We start from the raw sequence: 21,359 nt of genomic DNA on the forward strand, positions 1-21,359 counted from the left end.
TGTCCTACCTGCTCGGCGGACTGCTCCTCGATGACGAGCTTCATCTCGAGCGACTGCCTGGTCTCGAGGAAGGCGCGCCGCTGCTGCTTATCGGCCAGGTAGTAGGACATCAGGCCCAGCAGGTTGGCCGCCAGCAGCAGCACGCCGTTCGCAGCCATCTGCACAACACAAGGCAGCCTTCACTCCTAAAGTCACGCTTTCTCTCTCTCAATATTATTGTTGCTCTGCTTGTCCTTGAAACAGTTAAGGGAATTTTGAGATACAGCACTATCTCTTAACTTGTGACACACTGCTATGTTTAGATGTGTATTTTCGGGTTGACGTTATTTGTTATAGTTAAATCTCTTCCCTTTTCGTTACCCTTTCTTTAATCTGTAGCCAGGTTCGTTTATCGAAGGTGAGGCACATATGTATAGGCACTGGATATTTAGGTTTTAGTATTATACAGAGTTATTCAGCCAAGATATTTCACCTCAGATATGAGGAGCATCGTTTCAGATCTTATTAAGTGCACAGATCATAATTTTACACCAAGAGAACGAACGTTTCGCTTCCTTTACAAATGAAATATGTACATAATCTCAAGGGCAGGAGCTAGGTATCTAATTTTCCAGAATTACTGGTGATTCCATCACTTCCCAGCGCATGATGGCACCATTTTAAATTTTATATAGCACTAGTACGTTTTGAATGAATTCACTGCACAAAATACGTTTTCATCCAGTCATTTTTTTTACATAATAGGGCTTGAAAAAGTTCATTTAATTTTTATTTTTTATTTATGCACATATCAGAACAGTTTTGCATCACCGCGATTCCCAAAATTCATGAAAATACACGTTGACTGTAGATATTGCATCACAGACACAGTCCCTCTGACTGTTCAGAGATGTCACTAAACCCACCCAAAGATGTACACAACCATGCATGAGCAGCGCCTATTAGACGAAGGGGGTCCGACAGCCGATCTGTTCCAGTCATTCGACCACGTAGGAGGTACATGGCTCGTGTTGTCTGTATTCAACAATGCGGTCAAAAGCGCGATCCGATCGTGTCCGCATTGTGCCAGGAAGGGCTCTCAACAAGTGTCCAGGCGTCTCGGAGTGAACCAAAGCGATGTTGTTCGGACGTGTAGGACATACAAGGAGACAGGAAATGTCGATAACATGCCTCGCTCAGGCCGCCGAAGGGCTGCTACTGCAGTGGATAACCGCCACCTACGGATTACGGCTGGGCGGAACCCTGACAGCAGAGCCACCATGTTGTATAATGTTATTCGTGCAGCCACAGGATCTTGCGTCACGACTCAAACTGTCCGCAATAGTCTGCATGATGCGCAACTTCTCTCGTACAAGGCGAGGTCCATCTTTGCAACCATGACACCATGCAGCGCGGTACAGATGGGCCCAACAACATGCCGAATGGACAGCCCAGGATTCGCTTCATGTTCACTTCACCGATCAGTGTCGCATATGCCTTCAACTAGACAATTGTCGGAGACGTGTTTTGAGGCAACCTGGTCAGGCTGAACGCCTTAGACATACTTTCCAGCAAGTGCATCAATGTATAGGTCCCCTGATGTTTTGGGTGGCATTATCTGGGGCCGAAGTTCACCGATGGCGGTCATGGAAGGCGCTGTAACGGCTGCACGATACGTGGATGCCATCCTCCGAATGACAGTGCAACCATATCGTCAGCATATTGGCGAGGCATTTGTCTTTCTGGACGACGATTCGCGCCCCCATCGTGCACATCTTGTGGATGACTTCCTTCAGGATAACGACATCGCGCGACTACAGTGGCCAGCATGTTCTACAGACATGATCCCTGTCGAACATGCCTGGAATGGACTGAAAAGGACTGTTTATAGACGACGTGAACCACCAAGCACTGTGAGGGATCTACTGTGAATCACCTTTGAGGAGTGGGGCAATCTGGACCAAAATTGCCTTGATGAAATTGTGGATAGTATGCCACGACGAATACAGGCACGCATCAGTTCAAGAGGACGTGCTACTGGGTATTAAAGGTACCGGTGTATCAGCAATCTGGACCACCACCTCTGAAGTTCTCCTGTATGCTGGAACAACATTCAATGTGCGATTTTCATAAGCAACAAGAAGGAAGGTGTGATGTTTATGTTGACCTCTGTTCCAATTTTGTGAACAGTTTCCGGAACTCTCCGAACCGCAGTGCTGCAACACTTTTTTGATGTGTGTATAGTGACTCTGTGATCTTGTTCCATTTTATTCAGTATACTGTAAGTTTTTTTTCTTCGCCATAGAATACGGCGGCCCTTCCCCACTTCAGCCTGACATTTTTGTGATTACAAGGCGGCTCAAAATTATTTAAATGTGGATCTCGGTTGAAATAGCAAAAACGAAATGCATCTCCTCACGTCATAATTGTAGATATTACAGCCAAATTATAAAAACATGCATTTATGCAATCTTTCCACGGGAATAACACATCAACGTACCAACATTACATGTTTGACTGAAAATAATCATTTGTAAAACATATCAGAAGTTATTACTTACTGAGATACCTTTTGACGCTGACTTATTTTTAGCAGCTCTGATTCTCATTGTGTGAACTTCCTTCAGATCGCTGTCCCACGAGGAAGTGGCCCTCCCATGGCGATCGAAAGTGTACAGTCATGCATTCAATATTACACTCGGAGCTACAAAATGAAAATAATGGGAACAGACAACAAATTTGCGAGCTTTTAACGCAGGCTGGGAAATAACCTTGTATATTTCGAACCGTCGGTTGTGGAGTACATAACACGATTTGATGCGAGTCACAGTTTTCATCATTTACTCTAGGAAAGAATACGATGTGACCCGATCTGACTCAACAGAATTAAAGAGCATACCACAATTGACATGAAAACGTATTAAACTTTTTTGCGTCGCTGCTGCATTTAATACGTTTTGAAACGATGTTCCTCATATTTCCTGAACCGTTTCAGATTTCGTAAATCTGTGACAATGTACTCACTAAATGACGTACAGCCACTTTTCACAGCTATATTAATTACAGAGAGATAGATGTCATCTTCACTTCTCAAATTCAAATTTCTGCTTGAAGTATCGTGGTTGTAAGAGAGAATTTCAGTGGCGTTTCACTTTCCAAAACCTGATTAATAGTTTCGGAGAAATTACAATATTTACATCTTAGGACTGATCTGTTTCAGGGAGGGAACCGATTTGCGTCTTATGCGGAAGCTCGTGGCTTTTTACAGATCTGTTACGTCAGCGTCATTGGGAAATCCAACCCAACGCAGTCTGCCTGTAAGAGTGGAGAATAGTGGAGAAAAGTTTAACTTAAAACTAAAACTAGTCCCACTTGGTTACATTGTTCGAGCTATACGCCAACAATAAGGCAAAGGCGCACCATCCTAAGGTAACTCACCAGTAATAGTTCTGCTCTTGTGTGCCAGTGTCTTGAAGAAAAGATGCACGTCAGAATTTTTGTGGATTTGTGAAACATGTAAGTGAGGAATAAAATTTGTTGCTTCGCGTGTATAATTTTAAAATATACGCTTACATTCTAAGATTACAACGACAATGGCAATAGAAAGGAAATCACAAAATAAAGTGGTCCTAAACACTTCCGTAAAATTACATGTTTATCATCAAGTATTCGAAATGTCCAATGTCTACTGCAATACGAGTTTGGAGTTGATACCATTATCTGTGAAATTAATCTAGTTATGAAAAGAGACTACACGACGTTTAGAATGACGATATCTTAAACGATTCCGGAAAAATTTGAGGTGAACAACTTTGCTGATCACTCTGTATATCGCTCAGGGGATGCCGATAGCGAAAAGCTCGCAAACTGTTTATCAACGTTCACGTGCTGGCGTAATTTAATGAGGCTTCGCACTCACCCGCGTCCTGCTTGTGCACTAGGCACTCGTGAAGCATTGGAGCTTTTCGATTACGTACAACGAAGTGGTATGAGGCGTACGTTGGTGGCCATAGATCGTCAGACAAACTGGGGTCGTCACATTATTTTTTCAGGCCCCTTATAAATCTTGAGTAACTTACTATGTAGTTTTGTTCAGCTTTTTTCTCTTCAGAACCGATCTGCGCTAATGCTGTAGACGTTACCAAGGTTTAGTTGGACAACACTGTGTAAATCAATAAAGACCTATACGTTTCAGATATAAATCAAGACGCGTTGTAAATTATTCCATTGACTATTATTTCATAATACCGTGCTTGTAATGATCGTGCTTCAGCAGCTGACAATAGTGTTTTACCAGTAAACTAATGAATAGTTTTATAAAAGTAATTTTTTTTCTTGTAGTAAGAAATGTGGATCACTATCTGACAGGCTCGGAAAACTTCAAAAGCAGAAAAATATAGCCATCTTACGAACTTGCACGTAAGTAGTTCCAGTCACTCAGGTACTAGCTCAAACAAACCAGCATAAACGAAATTCTCACTTAATTTGAAACAGGAAAGGTACACACCGGTTTTTCGTTTCTCCCTTCAGGGGTGAAAAAAAGAGTGCTCTTATTACTTCCCTGTTTACGGTTACTGCCATTACGAGCAATAGAGAATTATGATCTCAAAAAATGTTCAAATGTGTATGAAATCTTATGAGACTTAACTGCTAAGGTCATCAGTCCCTAAGCTTACACACTACTTAACCTAAATTATCCTAAGGACGAACACACCAGCTCCACAGTAATTATGATCCCTGTCAGTTTTCCACAACAATTGTGAGAACGTACGTTTCTAAACCAAAAAACTCTTTTCATGTTGTTATTCTCTACACATAAAAAACAAAGGAATTATTGATTATATATACCAAGTTTTATATATTATTATTTAGAAGCAGAAACAATCTTTGTTTAAGAAGGAAATTTTTCGTGAGGCAGTCAAGTCATTCCATTACGAAATAAGCCAGAATCACGTTCTGATTTATGTATTCTGATTTTTTATAATCACCTGCATTAAATAAAATGTCAGAAACAGATTTTTATAGAATGTAGATTAGTAGTTCGTACCAGAGTCATGTTTTCCTATTCAAGTAACTTTTAATAAGAAAATCCTGTGTCATTTTTTCAGGAGTAGAATGTTATATAATCTATTTCACCTCAATAATTGTCACAAGATTAACTGAAGTTTAAAGCAGTATTTTTTTTTTACGAATCTTCGTCTTGAATTTGTGAAAGTTAAAACACTTCTAATCGGTTCTAGTCTAGTTCCTTATGTAATTGGCATGGAACTTAGGAAGAGAATCGTACTAAGAAATACAGGTGTTAAGCATTTTATTTTTGCTTCTTTTGAAATTGAAATTTTGTTTAGGTTTTGGAAATGAAATCCTTTTGATTAAGGTAAAAAAAGAAATAAATATAGTAACTTTCGTAATGATAACATGACTGTTATTGATCTGTTGCTTAATTCTATAGAAGCAAAGGAATGCTGTAAAAAGATTTCTGTTCACCCTATCGCTCAAATCATTTGTGTATATAGGGAACAAAGGACCCTTCAGACTTCCGTGAGGTAACTGGCGATCCATTTGTCTCCGATGAACACTCGTCGTTCAGGACAACGTACCGGGTTCTGTTACGTGAAAGTGTGCGAGTCAGTCACGTATCAGGGAACACATTTCGTGTGCTCGGCCTTTGTCAAGCGTCTGCAATGTGGCGCTGTGTACTATAATGATAAATCACCAACGATATTTCGTAGGATGTCCAGCATCGCCCTTGAAACATGTGCCAGTCAGAGAGTGGTATCCTCTGCAGCAACCGTCCGCTGAAGCAGTTCCAGCAGAGTGTAGAAAGCGACGGACAAAGAGTTCCGTGACAAACCCAGGACTCCGTCTTCCGCGAGAAGCCCCGTTACGATGCGGCGGCCGGCTGTAAACCCGCCACACAGCGTCCCGCCCGCCGCGCCCAGCGATCACTCTACTCTGCTGACAGTTGTTCTGTTTTGTTTCCTTCTGTAATCAGTGTCTTCTGTCTCATAGCTCGTTTGTAGTACCGTCCACCATCATGGTAGCTTGCACAAAATTTACAGTCTTTGCATATTTCCTACATTTGACTGAAATGAACATCGTTGCTAGTGAAATACACTGAGAGAAATCCACATCTGTGCGCATTGGTATGCTGCTTCTGAGGAATCCTTTTAATCACATTCATCACTGACATGTTTTATACACTGTGCGTAAAGAAATCCCCGACTGGTCAGAACGCCCAATCATATGAAACGCTACCTTCATCTAAAAGCTGCCGTTTGAGACAACCTTCAACTGACAGGTGTGCATCGATAGTGATCACGGTAACGTCTGTTGGACGTCTCTGGCACGCGCACCGTAGGATGAAACCTGTCACATTAAGTTCCACGAATTTTTCTCTGAATATTACGATTGCTGTTTAAAAAAAAAAAAAGAGGAATGGTATGATGGACAGGGAACTTTAGGATCGCTTCTCTTACCCTGTACCGCAATTAAAATCGAAAACAAGTTCTTGCTTATGGAGGACTAGAAATACAAGTAAAAAGCGTACTGAAGTACATTTTTCGGTATCTTGCGTTGTGTTAGCGAAGTGATAAGAACATGAATAAGTAGGAGGAAAGGTGCCTTGATCAGATGGTAGGAGCACAGCTGGTCGGCCAGAGTGGCCGAGCGCTTCGAGGCGCTACAGTCTGGAACCGACTGGTACGGTCGCAAGTTCAAATCCTGCCTCGGGCATGGATGTGTGTGATGCCCTTAGGTTAGTTAGGTTTAAGTAGTTCTAAGTTCTAGGAGACTGATGATCTCAGAAGTTGTCCCATAGTGCTCAGAGCCATTTGAAGCAAAGGAGCACAGCTGGATATACAAACGTACACCTTGAGGTCAACATATACAAGACGGAAATTTCTCTTGTTCCAGTACAAAGTAATTATGGTGGCGATTGAGAGACATGTTCGTGTAACGGAAATGAGTTTTTTCCACTAAGCAATGGCCATTTCATGTGTTGCTCGAATTAATTATATATTTTACATTCTCTCAGAGTATTGCCGTCCTTGGCAAAACCAGCAATGACTATATGTTATGCAGTTTATATGAGCCAGTTGAAATACCTTCATTCTTTAAGAAGAATGTAATGGTACAAATTCCAAGGGAGGTAGGAGGTGAGATGTGTGAATATTACTGGAAAGAAAATCAAACTAATACGGCATGTTGCAAAATACTGACTCTAAAGATTTAGGATCGTGTAATGCATAATTGACACTACGACATATCTTAGACTATAGATTATAAAAAAAGGTAAAACTTAGTTTATAGCATTTGTAAATTTAGAGAATTTTTTTGACAGTTTTCACTGGAATACCCTCTTTGATATACTGAAAGAAGTAGGGGTAACACATAGGGAGCAAAAGCTTATCTACAAATTTTACAAAAAGAACTGAAGCTCCAAGAGCCCAACGACGTGAAAAGGAAGTAGAAGTTGTGAGTTATAGGTATACTGCAATTCTGTCATATACTACAAAGGAATTGGAAGATCATTTGAATATAATGGTAGTGTACAGAAAACTGTTATAAGATCAACATCAAAAATAGTATGTTGCGAAATAAAATACTGGAAATAGAAGATGAGTTTTCCAATTCGGGCAGAAAAATAACTAACAGTGGCAGAAGTAGAAAGCATATAAAACAGAGACACAAAAATAAGACAGTAGATCGGACACCAACTGAATAAAAACTGAAACGAATGAGAGAGAATCAAAAAAGTTCATTATTATTTCTATTCAATTAATTGCTTTAAAGTAATTTCTTTTATTTCTAATTCTTTGCCTCATCATTCTCATCGACGTATTCACTTTTTTATATGCACTTATTTTTCTTCCTGTCATTCCTTTTTTCATCTGAAATCTACCCGTATAAACTACCACCGCACAATTAAGCGGGAAATTACAGTTTGCTTCCAGCGGTGAAACTGATTCTTTTCTGTCTTCAGTTTATTCGTAGAGGTTATCTTTAACAGCTGTGAACAAAGCGATCGTGATCTTAGGTCTACCGCCGACTGTTGACCACCATTTTGTGGGATACATTGCACAACACGAGCTTCTGGTTAGCTTAGGGCATGAGTTTAAATTCAGGGCTGCAAAACGCGTCATCTGCCGCAGTCCAGTCATTGATCATTTAAAATCAGTTGTCGACAGACTATTTCGCATTTCCGACATACTTCGTGGCGGCCACTTTCAACATTGCTCCGCGTTACACAGTAAGAGCATTTGTGAAGTGATCCGCCGTACGTCACCTATAGCCGAGCGGTAGCCGGCAACCGATGTGGCAACACTGCAACGGCAAGTGACAGACGTCAACTATCAAGTCACTTTAGTCGGACTGTATTGCTGACAGCTGCGTCAAACCAGCGTTCGGCCAGAAGACGGCAACAATATTAACAATGAGAACAACCGGAAGAGAAGTTACTTACCCCCATTTACACAGAAAATTAGGGAAGACTGGCTTCTTTGGTGTGGAAACATCCTGCAGCAGCACGTTCTACTGCAGCACAACCTGAACACTAATCGCAGTGGACAACGAGGGCGATCTAAGCTAGAACGTGACAACTGTGTTAACAATGACATGAAGTGCGTTGGCGTTCTCCCTGAAGATACCATAGATCCTGGAAAGTGATATTTCAACATCCCAGAAAGCCTACACTACAAATGTGGGAAAACTACAGACTGAAGAAGTTCTATCAAATACTAAATACACAACAATTGTAATATAAACTCTAAAATTCCCGGCATACTTTGCACTCTCGCGTTAGCAGCCTTTTTCATCTCTTAATGGATTACTGTACACTCCTATCTATAAGCGCCGCTTCATTTCGATCTTTATCTGTCCACTTAATTTTTAATATCATGGTGTAGCAACGAGAGATTTTCTCTGGTTTTCCCATGTTATATTTGCCTCGTCTTCCATGTTCATGTATGATAATGGGACAGCTGTACTGATGAACAAAAGTTCACAGGCCGGCGGGAAACTGTTACTTATGCCTTCCTTGGTTCGGTTATCTTATCTTGTAGATTGCAGGATTCTTGCATTTATACTCTACCTTTCTAAATTTCAATATAAACAACAGTTATTCAACCGAATAAAATATATTCTGAACGCAAGCTGAAAATTTCAGTGAAAACAACTAAAACCATGTCTTTTGAGGGCAAACATTTGGTGTTGATTAAAATTTGCGTTAAAATAAAATAACTGAACACGAGAAATACTTAAAAATCTTTGCTGGGGTACAATATGTGATTATGACAAATACACAGAAAATATAATTCTTGAGTTTAGCGACAAGAACGTGACAATGAGCAGTTCTCTGAAAACCATAACTCTGAAAGATACGAAGTATACTTTCGTAAGAATGTTGCTCTACCAACACTACCAACACTATTATGCGGGAGTGAAATATGGGTGGTGAACAAGAGAGAAGAAATTCATACAAAGAGTACAGAGTTGAGGTTTCTAAAAAGTGGGCGATTGCCTGCCTCCTTCCCCCTACTGTATCAACTGCAATGCCTCCTCTCGAGATTATCACGTGTGCCTCGATGAGCGGTCTGCCCAGCAGATCCAGTTGCTCGCAAGCAATTGGCTAATCGCAAACCCCGAGGATGGCACTCCATCTCACAGGAGAGTCATGCTGCTAATGCAGGATGTTGTTCATAGTCAACTCATCTCCCTAACTAGCCACCTTCAAGCTGTTGCAGATCGCGTTTTCCTTCCTTACTTGAACTTTTCCCTTTGCCCCGTTCACATTCCTCGGTCATTTGATATCACCAGGGGAGACTTCCTGAAACTTATTGGACAGCTATCTCATGTCCTTCTGCTTCTCAGTGACTTTAATATGCACCATCCCCTTTGAAGCTCTCCTAGAACCTGTCCGTGAGGTGTCCTCTTGGCTGACCTCAATCAACGTCCTCTGCCTTAACACAGGAGCACCCACGTTCCTTTCAGACTCAACGCACAACTATTCCCATTTCTACCTATCATTCTGTACTGCTCAGCTTGCCCATCGTCTCGAGTGGTCCTTTCTCTCTGACACATACTCGAGTGATCATTTCAAGTGTGCTATCCGTTTGCTGACTCCTACCGCACTTACGTGCTCAGCCAAATGGCAGCTTTCTAAAGTCGACTGGAGGCTTTACTCCTCTCCGGCGACCTTCGACGAACAACATTTCCCAAGTTAAGATGACCAGGTAGAATATCTTACAAACGTTATCCTTACCGCCGCAGAACGTTCCATTCCACGCACTTCTGCTTACCATCCCGCGCACTGGTCTCTTAGTGGACTGAGGCATGCCGCAACGAAATTCGCCCGCGAAGACGTGCTCTCCGCGTTTTTAATCGTCAGCCTACGATGGAAAAACTGCATTCATTATAAACAGTTGCGTAAACAGTGTCGACGCGTTCTTCGGGATAGCAAAAAAGCTAGCTGGATTTCATTCACTTGTTCTTTTAACAGTTTCACTCCCTTTCCCGTAGTGTGGGCCAACCTCCGACTGCTCTCTGGGACCGAGACCCATTCCCCTGTTTCCGGCCTGACAGTGGCAGATGATGTCATATAGGACCGTATTGCCATCTCTACCACCTTGGGCCGCCATTTGGCGGAAGTTTCGAGCTCTTCTCAGTATCACCTGCCTTTATCGGAAACGAGCGTAGGAGGCTCGGGCCATACCCTTCGCTTTTCCGAATAGTGAGTGCTACAGTGCCGCCGTTCTGCAGATGGCCATCTCGTTAATTTGTCCTCCATGTCATGAATGCTTTTCTGCGGAAATTCCAGTCTGTGGCTGAGTTTCTCGATTTGGAGAAAGCCTACGACACTTGCTGGAGCTCTAGTATCTTCCACAGCCTCTACACGTGAAGCTACCGTAGCCGCATGTCCTGATTCCTTCAGGAATTCTTAAAACACAGAGTTTAAAAAGTATTTGTATTTGTGGGTTCGGCCTTGGCGGACATCTTTATCCTGGAAACCGGTGAGCCTCAGGATTCTGTCCTGAACGGCGTGCTCTTAGCTGTCGCCATTAACCCTAAAACGGCCTGTATCCGTCAGAGCATCTCCGGCTCCCCTTTCGTTGACTATTTTGCCTTCTACTGCTGTTCTCCACGGACTTATCTCATTGAGTGGCGCCATCAGCGATTTCTCGATCGTCTTTACTCATGGAGCATCGACAATGGCTTTCATTTCTCCACTGACAAAACCGTTTCTATGAATTTCTGGCGGTAAAATTTCATTTCTTCCACAGTCTTTACATCTTAGTCCTGTTGCTCTTCCGTTCATTGAAATTACGAAATTCCTAGAGCTCATGAACAATAGGAAATATCCTTGGTCCTCCCACGTGTCTTACATGGCTGTACGTAGACTCTCAGTGTCCTGTGTGTCCTCTGTGGTACTTGCTAGGAAGCAGATCGAACCACCCTCCTCATTTTGTATCGGTCGCCTGTCCACCACTATGGGTGTTTCGTTTATGCGTCTGCACGTCCGTTACTCTTGCTCTGTCTTCGTACTATTCACCATCATGGCATCCGTTTTGGCACTGGTTCCTTTTACACTAGCCCTGTTGAGAATATGTATACAGAAGCCGATGAACTACCGCTGTACTCCTACCGCTGATCTCTACCGCCGTGACATTCTCCTCAGCAAGTATGCATGGCGTTTGTCTGCATGCGTGACCACCCATCCTTTGCCGCCTTCTTGTCTGACTTCTTTGATCGCCAGTATGTGGCGCATCCCTCTTCTCTGTTACCTCTTGGAGTTGTCTTTCGACTCTTGCTAACTTCACAGTACCTGTCACTTTCCCGGTGGGTGCGAAGCCCTTCACCAACTTGGCTTCGTGCAGCGGCCCGTGTTCACGTTGACCTTAATTTTGCTTCCTTTGAACACTCCAGCCTCGCTCTATCGCCTCCAGTTTCACGACCTTCGAACTGACCTTCGCGATAGTACCTTAGCCTATACTCTTGGCTCACTGACTGACCGTGGTGTTGGGTGTGGCTTCGTCATTGGTACCGACGTTGTTTGGTATTGGCTTCCGGAACACTGTTCAGTATTTACATCAGAGCACTTCGCCCTGTATCCGGCAACGCAGTACATCCGGCGTCACAGGATTTACAATTGCATCATCGCTCTATCTCAGTGCCCTTCAAAACCTTTGTGTGCTGTACATCCTCCATTCTTTAGTGCAACAGGTTTAGAAAAGCTTTCACTTGTTCTGTCTTGATAGAGCAAGTGTTTATAAGGGTTCCGGGTCACGTTAGTCTGACAGGAAACGAGGCCGCTGACGCTTCTGTCAAGGCTGCAGTCCTCGTACCTCAGTCCGCTAGTTCTTCCATTCCCTCCGATGATCTGTCAGCAGGTTTGACATCACCACCGGTCCTCCCTTCATGAGAACAAACTCGGCGTTGTTAAGCCTCTCCCAGTGGCTTGGACGACATCACCTCGGCCTTCTCGTCATGAGAAGATAATTTTAGCTAGGTTGTGTATCGGGCACTGTCCTTTTAGCCATCGCCATTTGCTAAGTGGTGCTCCCCCGCCTCTCTGTGCTCGTTGCGCTCAACCTTTGACGGTCCGCCATTTCCTGACGGAATGCCCTTTTCTTAACCACTTACGTTCTCGTTTGTGCTTGCCGTCCGAGTTATCGGCCGTTTTAGCGGGCGACATGCGGGCTGTCGACCGCATTTTACTTTTTATGCGTCGTAGCAATATATCAAAAGGTCATTTAACTTTTAGTTCAGGACCTCCGTTGGCGTATTTTATGGACCTTTCTCCACGTCCCCTTCTTTTAGCCATCTTCTCTACCGTCGATCAGGATTAACGTGTAGTCGTTTTCAACTCCTCTGTTTGTATTGGTGTTCTAAAGTTCTGAAATTGGCGAGTATGACTCTAGTTGTTTTTGCACCTTAAAACAAAACCAATAAAGAAGGAATGGATTGGCGCTTTGTCTCTGAATCATAAGTGAAAAACCAAGATTCATCACATGTTATCACACTTCGTAAGAAATTAGGATAATTTTCAATGGTATTCAAAGTCTCAGTACTAACATTTTCACGAGCTTTTTGTTCGCTCGTGAGAATTTTCGGCACTAGTTTCGCACACACTTTTCCCGTGTTAAATTATTGATGTAAAATTTCCCTTACGCATTCTTTGTTAATCCCTACAGTTTCTGCAATCTTTCAAATACTCAACCGACGGTCATATCGAATCAGTTTATCTACTTTTTCGATATTTTCAACCGCTCGTAACGTTTGATGGTGTCCCGAGCTTGAGTATCTTCAGCGTCTTCTTGGCCATCTTGGAAAAGCTTGAACCACTCAAACACTAGCGTACGCGATAAACAGTCTTCGCCATACCCTTTCTTCATAGTAAAAGATTGGTTTCAGTAGCAGTTTTCCCACGTTTCGTGTGAAACTTCGCGACATTTCGTTGCTCTATTATTACTATATTATTTCTGCGAAATAAACTGAGAGCTCTTACACAAACGAAGGCCACGGCCACATTAATTTGTCTGCATACATCAGAGTTGCGGCATTCGACTGAGAAAGCTTCACGCCGTTCATCTTTGTCGCATGCTTACTTACTCTGTGACAACATCAGTCTCGTTAATGTATAGCCACATTTCGTATATCGTACGTGATCCAATCTATTGTCGCACTTAAAGTGATTGCTTTTCTTCTTCTTTAACTTTCCGACTAGAGGTTAGTCGTTTCCTTCCTCCAGTAGTCTCAGTGCTGCCAATCGGATGCTGTTAACTCCTTTTATTTTCGTCTCAGGGCCAACATTAACACTGTCTTCGGCTACTTGCCACTTTTCACTCTTTCAACATGCCCGAACCACTGAAGATTGTTATTCTCCACTCTCCTTTTCGTGTCACTTCAATCTTTTCTTATATTTTATATGTTTTGATCTTGATGTAAGACCTGTAGGCATATTATCATAACTTCTTTCCAGTGTCCTGATCTTGCACTTTCCTTTATTAGTAACTGGTGACATTTCTGCGCCACAAGAAATTATATTCTCTTCGTGCTATAATTGTTAATCTGCAGAGAAGAGTCTTGTAAATAGGTAAAGTCTCTCTCACATTTGGCCATCAGACTACACCAGCAAAAACTTTATTTGCTGCAGCCGGGTACCGCAAAGACTGGATAGCGGTAGGCAATTGCGATGCGTCTGATGGCTTTATGCTGACGCTCTGCTATCTCAGAGGCACTGCGCGGCTCTCAATTCTTTAACAGCTACTGCTATGCACAACACCTTTGCGGTTGTAATAGCCACACAGTTTATTCATAAAGGAGAGGAATATTTATATGACGCAATGTACCGTACGGTTTGTAGTTGAATTTCATGCAAATAAATGCATACTATAATTATTTCGTGCAATATTGCTTTGGGTTAGATGGTAATGTACTGCCCTCTGTTCGCGTGTGCCCCACTGTTGGCCTGCAGATATTTTCGCAGACAACGTCTGTCTCACTACACACTTCGCTGAATAGCAGACACAACCTGCATCGAGGGAGGCACTCGTTTAGGTAATCAATATAATGAACGAATAACAAGGGTAGTGGACTTCGTCACGAACTTAAGCCCTCCACATTTCTCCGTTTGAGAAATGTTATCAAGTGAGTTCCCTCCACTTCTGTGAACGATTATGTATTCGTAAAGTACAAAATGATTCACTGGTTAGTCTTTCTGACCACACTCATGTTAGATCACCGTGGCAAGAAGTCATTATTTTCGAATGTTTCCTGTAACACTGTAAGTGAATGTATGGTATATTGATTTATCCATTTATGTGACTTATAGTTCTTCAGCAAGCGGTTTTTTCCGAGGGTGCTGAGCCGCAGTCATACACCGCCATTTGACTGTATGTTTCTATTTATTTCTTGTGGACAATCTAAAGTTCTGCTTTCACGGTGTCATCTAACGCAATGCCAAAACCAAGTATGTGCGAATAGTAAGACACGCAGTAAAAAATTGAAAATTTTTAGAAACGATATATACAATTTAATATAAAATTACATCTTAGACCACTAACATCATTTTACTGTCTACTGTGCAAGATGACAAATACACAGTTCAACACATTTCCTTAACATGATATAAAAATGGCGCAAAATTAACGTCTTGCAGGAATGCACATTATCGTGCAAACATATCATTACGTGACACTCTGCTTTACGTACAGTGTTACATTAACTGACTACTATTAATCTTGGCATAGATTAACACTGATCGTTTCAGGGTTCATTAGCAAGGCCATCTTTCTAAAGAATGGTCAAGAAGATCGGTCTCTTCGGCATTGTCCCTACGACGTATCCTGAGACGTCTACTTCCTGTGCATTATGACGTCAAGCTCATTTTCATTTAGCCCCATACATGATGTATGGGGACAGATGGTAATGTCCACAGCTGGAGTGCTCATATATCCAGACATATTAGAAAAATTGATGTATGTATGTTCCACATCTCCTCCTAAACTACTGGATAGATCTCAACCAAACTTGGTTGAGAGGTTAACTATCTCTCCATGAGAAATGAATAAAGGGCTCAATCGGGTTACGTAATAAAACCTGACACACATCGAATATCTTAGAAATTATTTTGTAGTCCAGCTTTCTTTGGTGGCCTACTGTGTTCGCACGCCTCCGAGATCTCAGGGTCTCCAAATGTCTGTGTAAGAGCTTTGTAGATTATTGTTGTGGACGTAGCGTCCAGTGGCTTGCGGCACACAACGAGGTAATGAAAACGGTTACCAACGACAGTCCTCAAGTCTCCATAAGTCGTCCGTTGTTCTGGGATCTTAGCACTGAACCCTCTTAGATCTTAGACAGCGCGGATGATACTGAAGGTGGTGTTGCATGCGCAGCTGACATCGTACTAGCTGTGTCCGCAAACTCCAAGGCGAGACTTGAGGAAAAGACGAATGATGAGCTAGCTCAGATGCTGCACTGGTGCATGGGTAATTGACTGACTATATTTGCTCGTACAACCGAATACACGCTTCTAAAGGGGAGACTATCTCTTGCCAGAAACTTTTCCTTGCGACTTGACAGAACTGTTTGTAGATATGTGAACCCTACTTAACATCCAGTTACCATCTTCAGGGACATGGCAGCCCTTCGTGCGCCCCGCCGAGGCACGCATATATTAGTGTGGGCAATGTAGAATAGTGCAGCAACAACAGTTTGGAAGCACGTAAAATTCTAGGTAGTCTGCACACCACGACTTACTTCGAGGCCGCCAGCAGTTCTAGTAATATAAGCTTGAACTAACTCCCTTGCAACTTGTGTTTATTTATTTTATTTTGTATTGTTTTTAACTGATTCTAATTTTCAATATTCTGTTTTATTTCTACATTAATATGACCAATGGTTGCTCTTAATATATCTTATCGTTACATAAATAACATAAAATATTTTAGGTCACCATGATTATTGAATGTGTGTAACCTATTCAGAATTTCCGGATAACAGATCTAAAATTCATGAGAATAAATGCAATTGAATTGTGTTCAGTTTTCTGAGCGGAAACTTCAGTTTAAGAGTAAAGTCATCTGAAGTCATACGTCATTTAAAAAAAGACAGTGTTCCGAAATTCACAACGAAAACAGATTCTCGAGGATGAATTACGCACTAAATGCTGTGAGAAGAATGGGCAATGCGGCGCAGACTTTGCTATGCTATGCCATACGACTATGCACTCAAAATTTGCTACTCTTATCGTAGTTCTTACTGTTCCTCCTACTCCCACTCATCTGCCGCCGCCTTCTCTTACAATGAGGTAATGAGCAGCTGGAAAACTTCCTCTTTAAGCCGAGACGAGCGTGCTGTAAACAGCTGTTGTGCCCAGAGTGGTCCAGGAAGAAGGAGGCAGTTGAAAGCGCAGTGCTCCGGAGCCCCTCGGAAGTCAAATCCCTCGCCGCGCCGCGCCGCTCCCTGCTCAGGTATAATTAAGGCCGTCGCTGAACGAGCTGCTCTGGGGCTAATGCTCCGCCCGGAAAGCACGTGGCGGCCGCGAGCAAACACTCGCTGGCGCCAGCGCCGCGGCCAGGCCGCCGCACCTGCTAACTGGTAAGGGCCGCGTGGTTTCGACAGGTGCTAGGCGGGAGAATCAAGGCAGTAGCCCAGCCTCCGCCTTCTAAGGAGCGCCGCCACTTCAGAAATACACTTACTGCACGCACTACACAACATTATAAAATGCATAAACCCGAAAAGTACGCTGCAATCTACAGACACACGGCCTCACTACCGATAATGCGAAGACCCTCATCCACATAAACTATGACAAATCGTGAAGCAAAGGGATATCCATATAACGCAACTGAAACACTATACAGGGTGACTCAATTACCCCTATCGGTGAGTTTGATGCAACCTGCAATGCCTTCAAATACGACACGCAAGATTTTCATATTCTCTCGCTTGCTATGTGCAAATTATTATTCCTGCAGAAAATATGAACAGGACTTTCTTGTAAGATACTTAATGTGGTTAAATTTTGTACTGGAATCCTTCTTCGCTGGAGGCCATAGTTTTCGAATTATTCAAGAAAAACATGCAAAAGTGACGTTCAAATACGTTTTTCTTGAACATCTGGAAAACCGTGATTCCAAGAGAAAATGTATCCAGTAAAAACTTTAACTAAATTAAAAAACCTAAAAAAAAGTCCTGTTCATCTTTTTTCTGTAGGACTAAAAGTTTGCACTTGGTCAGAAAGAGAATAAGAAAACTTGTGTGTGGTTTTTGATGGCATTACGGATAGCATAGAACCCATCAGTAGAGGCTACTGACTCAACCTCTATAAAGTACAGTCATATGTATTACAAAACTATCCCAAAATGAAAGATAAATTGATCGAAGAATAGTGTGGGAATGGCCTGTGCCTGGTGTATTATATTGCATCTATATCAACGCACTCATTTATTTCTACAACAGCAGCTTGTCGAAAATTTCATAACAGGGCAAGAGTTTAAATACTGATGACCCAATTATTCCCTCACAAGACGATCTCCAAACGTGATATCTATTAATTTGCTAATTAACAGCAGGAAGTAAAAACAAAACAGTCTTTCAAAGATTTTTATTTATAGGCAAACTATTCAGATGGATAAAACATGGTAATACGTAACATATCGTTGGAATAATTTTTTGTTATATAGGATACCACCCAAATTTGTTAAAAGACAACCCCGTTTTTGACGTTGGCTGTTATTACAATCACTATCACTGATGCACGTTATCTGTTGAGTTTGCCACTGTGCTTTCTTTCAAGTGCTACTCGTATCGTTATAATTTGACATCGTCACTCTGTGTATACAACGACACAATAAGGAAATAAAAAATGGCTCAAAAAGATAAAGGCTGAGAAAAAGAAGGAAGTAACAACGATGAAAATCTTAAGATCACAGGGGCGTACGTAGAAAGACCAAATAAGTAGTACAGAGATCAGACTAGACGAGGAACTCTTTAGCAGGAGAATGGATGACTATAGACGTCAAAAAGCACAAGACAGTGGTCGGCTTACAGATCGCCAACAGCAACCTCTACGCTGTAGAGTTTACAATACAGACCACATGGATGTCGGGAAAAAGGAATTCCAAAAACGCGCTGACAGGATAGTGGAAGATACATAACAGCCTGTCTGTTCGTATATAACAATATGATGGTTTAGAGAACATGCTATTTTCGAAAATAAAAAGTTACGGTATCATACGAGTCACACTATCATACAAATCACAGTGTTGTACTAACAGTATCGTACCATCTCTTCGTTTCTGCAGATAAGTTTGGTAATAATCTCCTTGGTGTGCTTTCGAGTGTCGATTTATTAGGCACGTTCTCACGTGAATGAATTCCCTGTTTGGCGGAGAAGACTGAGATAAACGAACTAGAATCCGCCAAATTAAAGTTAACGTGTTCTATCGATACATGGATAACTCATACGTGGAGTGAGCACACAGAACATTTAAACTCTATGCATTCCGGCCAGCAGGTAAACGGAGCGCGCTCGGTCCTACAGGCGGCCACAATGGGACGGACCGGTTCCGGCGGCGGGCTCTTTGTGGCCCACGCGAACGCGCAGTCGCTAACGGCTCACTTCGACGAGTTCTGTGACCTGTTCTGCCAATCGCTGTTCCACATTATCCTCGTCTCTGAAACTTGGTTGAAACCAAACATTTCTTCCGACGCTATCCGAATCGCTGGTTACTCTCTCCTAAGGGCAGATCGTGAAACACGACGCGGGGGTGGTGTGGGTGCCTATGTTCGCTCTGATCTGACACCTACTGTGCTATGCACATCGGATGCAAAGGGCGAAGGAGAAGCAGAGTTCTTGTTTTTCGAAATAAATACATCAAATCAGAAACTGCTAATTGGAGTAATCTATAAACCTCCAAACGTCGGTGCCATGTCCTCCTTTCAGTCTGCCCTGTCCTCACTCGTGACACAGTATGAAAACATAATCATTATGGGCGACACAAACATCGACTTACAGTTAAAATCTCCCTCTGCCGAAAAACTAAGGCGACTGTTCCACTCCAATGATATGAGTTTAACACCGCTGGACCCAACTCATCACACGCCACACAGCCACACAATCATAGATATAATAGCAACAAAGCGACCAGATAAAATAATCCGCGCCAATCAGACATCCGCTCCGGGACTCTCTGCTCATGACGTGATATTTTTAAATTACTCAATGCATACTACCAAAGAAAAATCTCACCTGGTAACCTACAGAAACTTAAAAAATGTTAACCATGACGCTCTTCAAAAGGATTGCTCAGACATCCCTTGGCATGATATAAACGATGAACCGACTTTAGACGAAAAAATTCGGCAATTATGTCGCAAAATTATTGCACTGTATGATAAACATGCTCCTCAACGCACTGTTAAGGTAAAGAGAGCTCCCGCTCCGTGGCTCACCACTGCATTACGTCAGTTAATGAATAAACGTGATGCTGCACATAGGGCCTTCAAGCGTAACCCAACTCCCGAGGCGTACGAAGCTTATAGGAAACTCCGAAACAGAACCAAGCAAAGCGTGAGGAATGCCAAAATCAGACATGCCCGCTCTGTCGTATGCGGCATATCAAAACCTGCTGCACTGTGGAAAAAGCTGCGCAGTTTCGGTATAGGGAAGCGAAGATCTGACGCTGTTTATCAAGCGTCTGCAGAAGAATTAAACGATTTCTTCTCAACAGCTGCAAACTGCCACGCAGCGACAAATTACCAGCCCCAAGATATCAATCTCTCGAGAGACAAGTTTTTCCTAAAACATGTCACTACCGGCACAGTACACAAGGCAATTATGAGAATCTCTTCCGAGGCAGTAGGAAATGATGGAGTGAGCATTGGCATGATTAAGAACGTCGTAGACACTATTATTCCAGTTATCACAGACATCTTCAACCTGTCTCTTGTCAGTAGTACATATCCTACTGAGTGGAAGCAAAGTTTAATTAAGCCTATACCCAAGACTGACAACCCTAAGTCGCCAGGTTACTACAGGCCGATCAGCATACTACCTGCAATTTCTAAAGCCCTAGAGTACATCGTCCATGAACAACTGACGGATTACCTCAAAACTCATAACATCCATGACGAATATCAGTCAGGCTTTCGAAAGCACCATAGTACAGCAACCGCATTAATCAAAGTAACTGATGACATTAAACATGCTATGGACAGACGTGAAGCTACTATCCTAACACTGCTTGACTTTAGCAAGGCTTTTGACACAGTTGACTTCGATATATTACTAATTAAAATGAAACAGCTGAATTTCTCAAACAGCGCAATACAATGGTTCGACAGCTACCTCAAAAACAGAAGTCAACAAGTCATTTGTGGGTCGGAAAAGTCATCATGGAAAAGCGTGCGCTCTGGAGTTCCCCAAGGCTCCGTCCTTGGTCCACTACTCTTCTCACTGTACATTAATGATATTTCTTCAGTGATTCACTCCTGCAACTACCATCTTTATGCCGACGACATCCAACTGTACATAAGTGCAAGCCCCAAAAACATTGCTGACGCAGTAGCGAGTATGAACGCTGGTCTTTGCTCTGTTTCTCGATGGGCACAGAACCTAGGTCTGAAACTAAACCCCAAGAAATCCCAGGTCATACTTATATCTCATCCAAAGTTAATCAGCCGGTACTTTCGCGAAACAGTCCCTAAAATACTCCTCAATGGTACCCAACTACCATACCAAAAAACAGTAAAAGACCTTGGAATAATCTTGGATGAACACCTAAACTGGGAAGAACAAACAGTCACAGCTTGCCGGAAATCGCTCTCCTCCCTACATGCAATTCAAAAGTTTAGAAAAATATTTCCAACCCATGTTA

The 21,359-nt window shown here is 42.5% G+C and overlaps 1 protein-coding gene across 1 annotated transcript in view; it reads right to left on the reverse strand.

The window, feature by feature from the left end:
- LOC126335781 (adenylate cyclase type 3) overlaps nt 1-21,359 on the reverse strand; it is an 861,859-nt gene that overhangs the window by 615,304 nt on the left and 225,196 nt on the right. Inside the window, exon 4 of the mRNA XM_049999243.1 lies at nt 9-158. Within this exon, the coding sequence (XP_049855200.1) occupies nt 9-158 (150 nt within the window). The remainder of the gene's footprint in view (nt 1-8; nt 159-21,359) is intronic.

This window comes from Schistocerca gregaria, chromosome 2, assembly GCF_023897955.1.
Source record: "Schistocerca gregaria isolate iqSchGreg1 chromosome 2, iqSchGreg1.2, whole genome shotgun sequence".
Taxonomy (NCBI): Eukaryota; Metazoa; Arthropoda; class Insecta; order Orthoptera; family Acrididae; genus Schistocerca; species Schistocerca gregaria.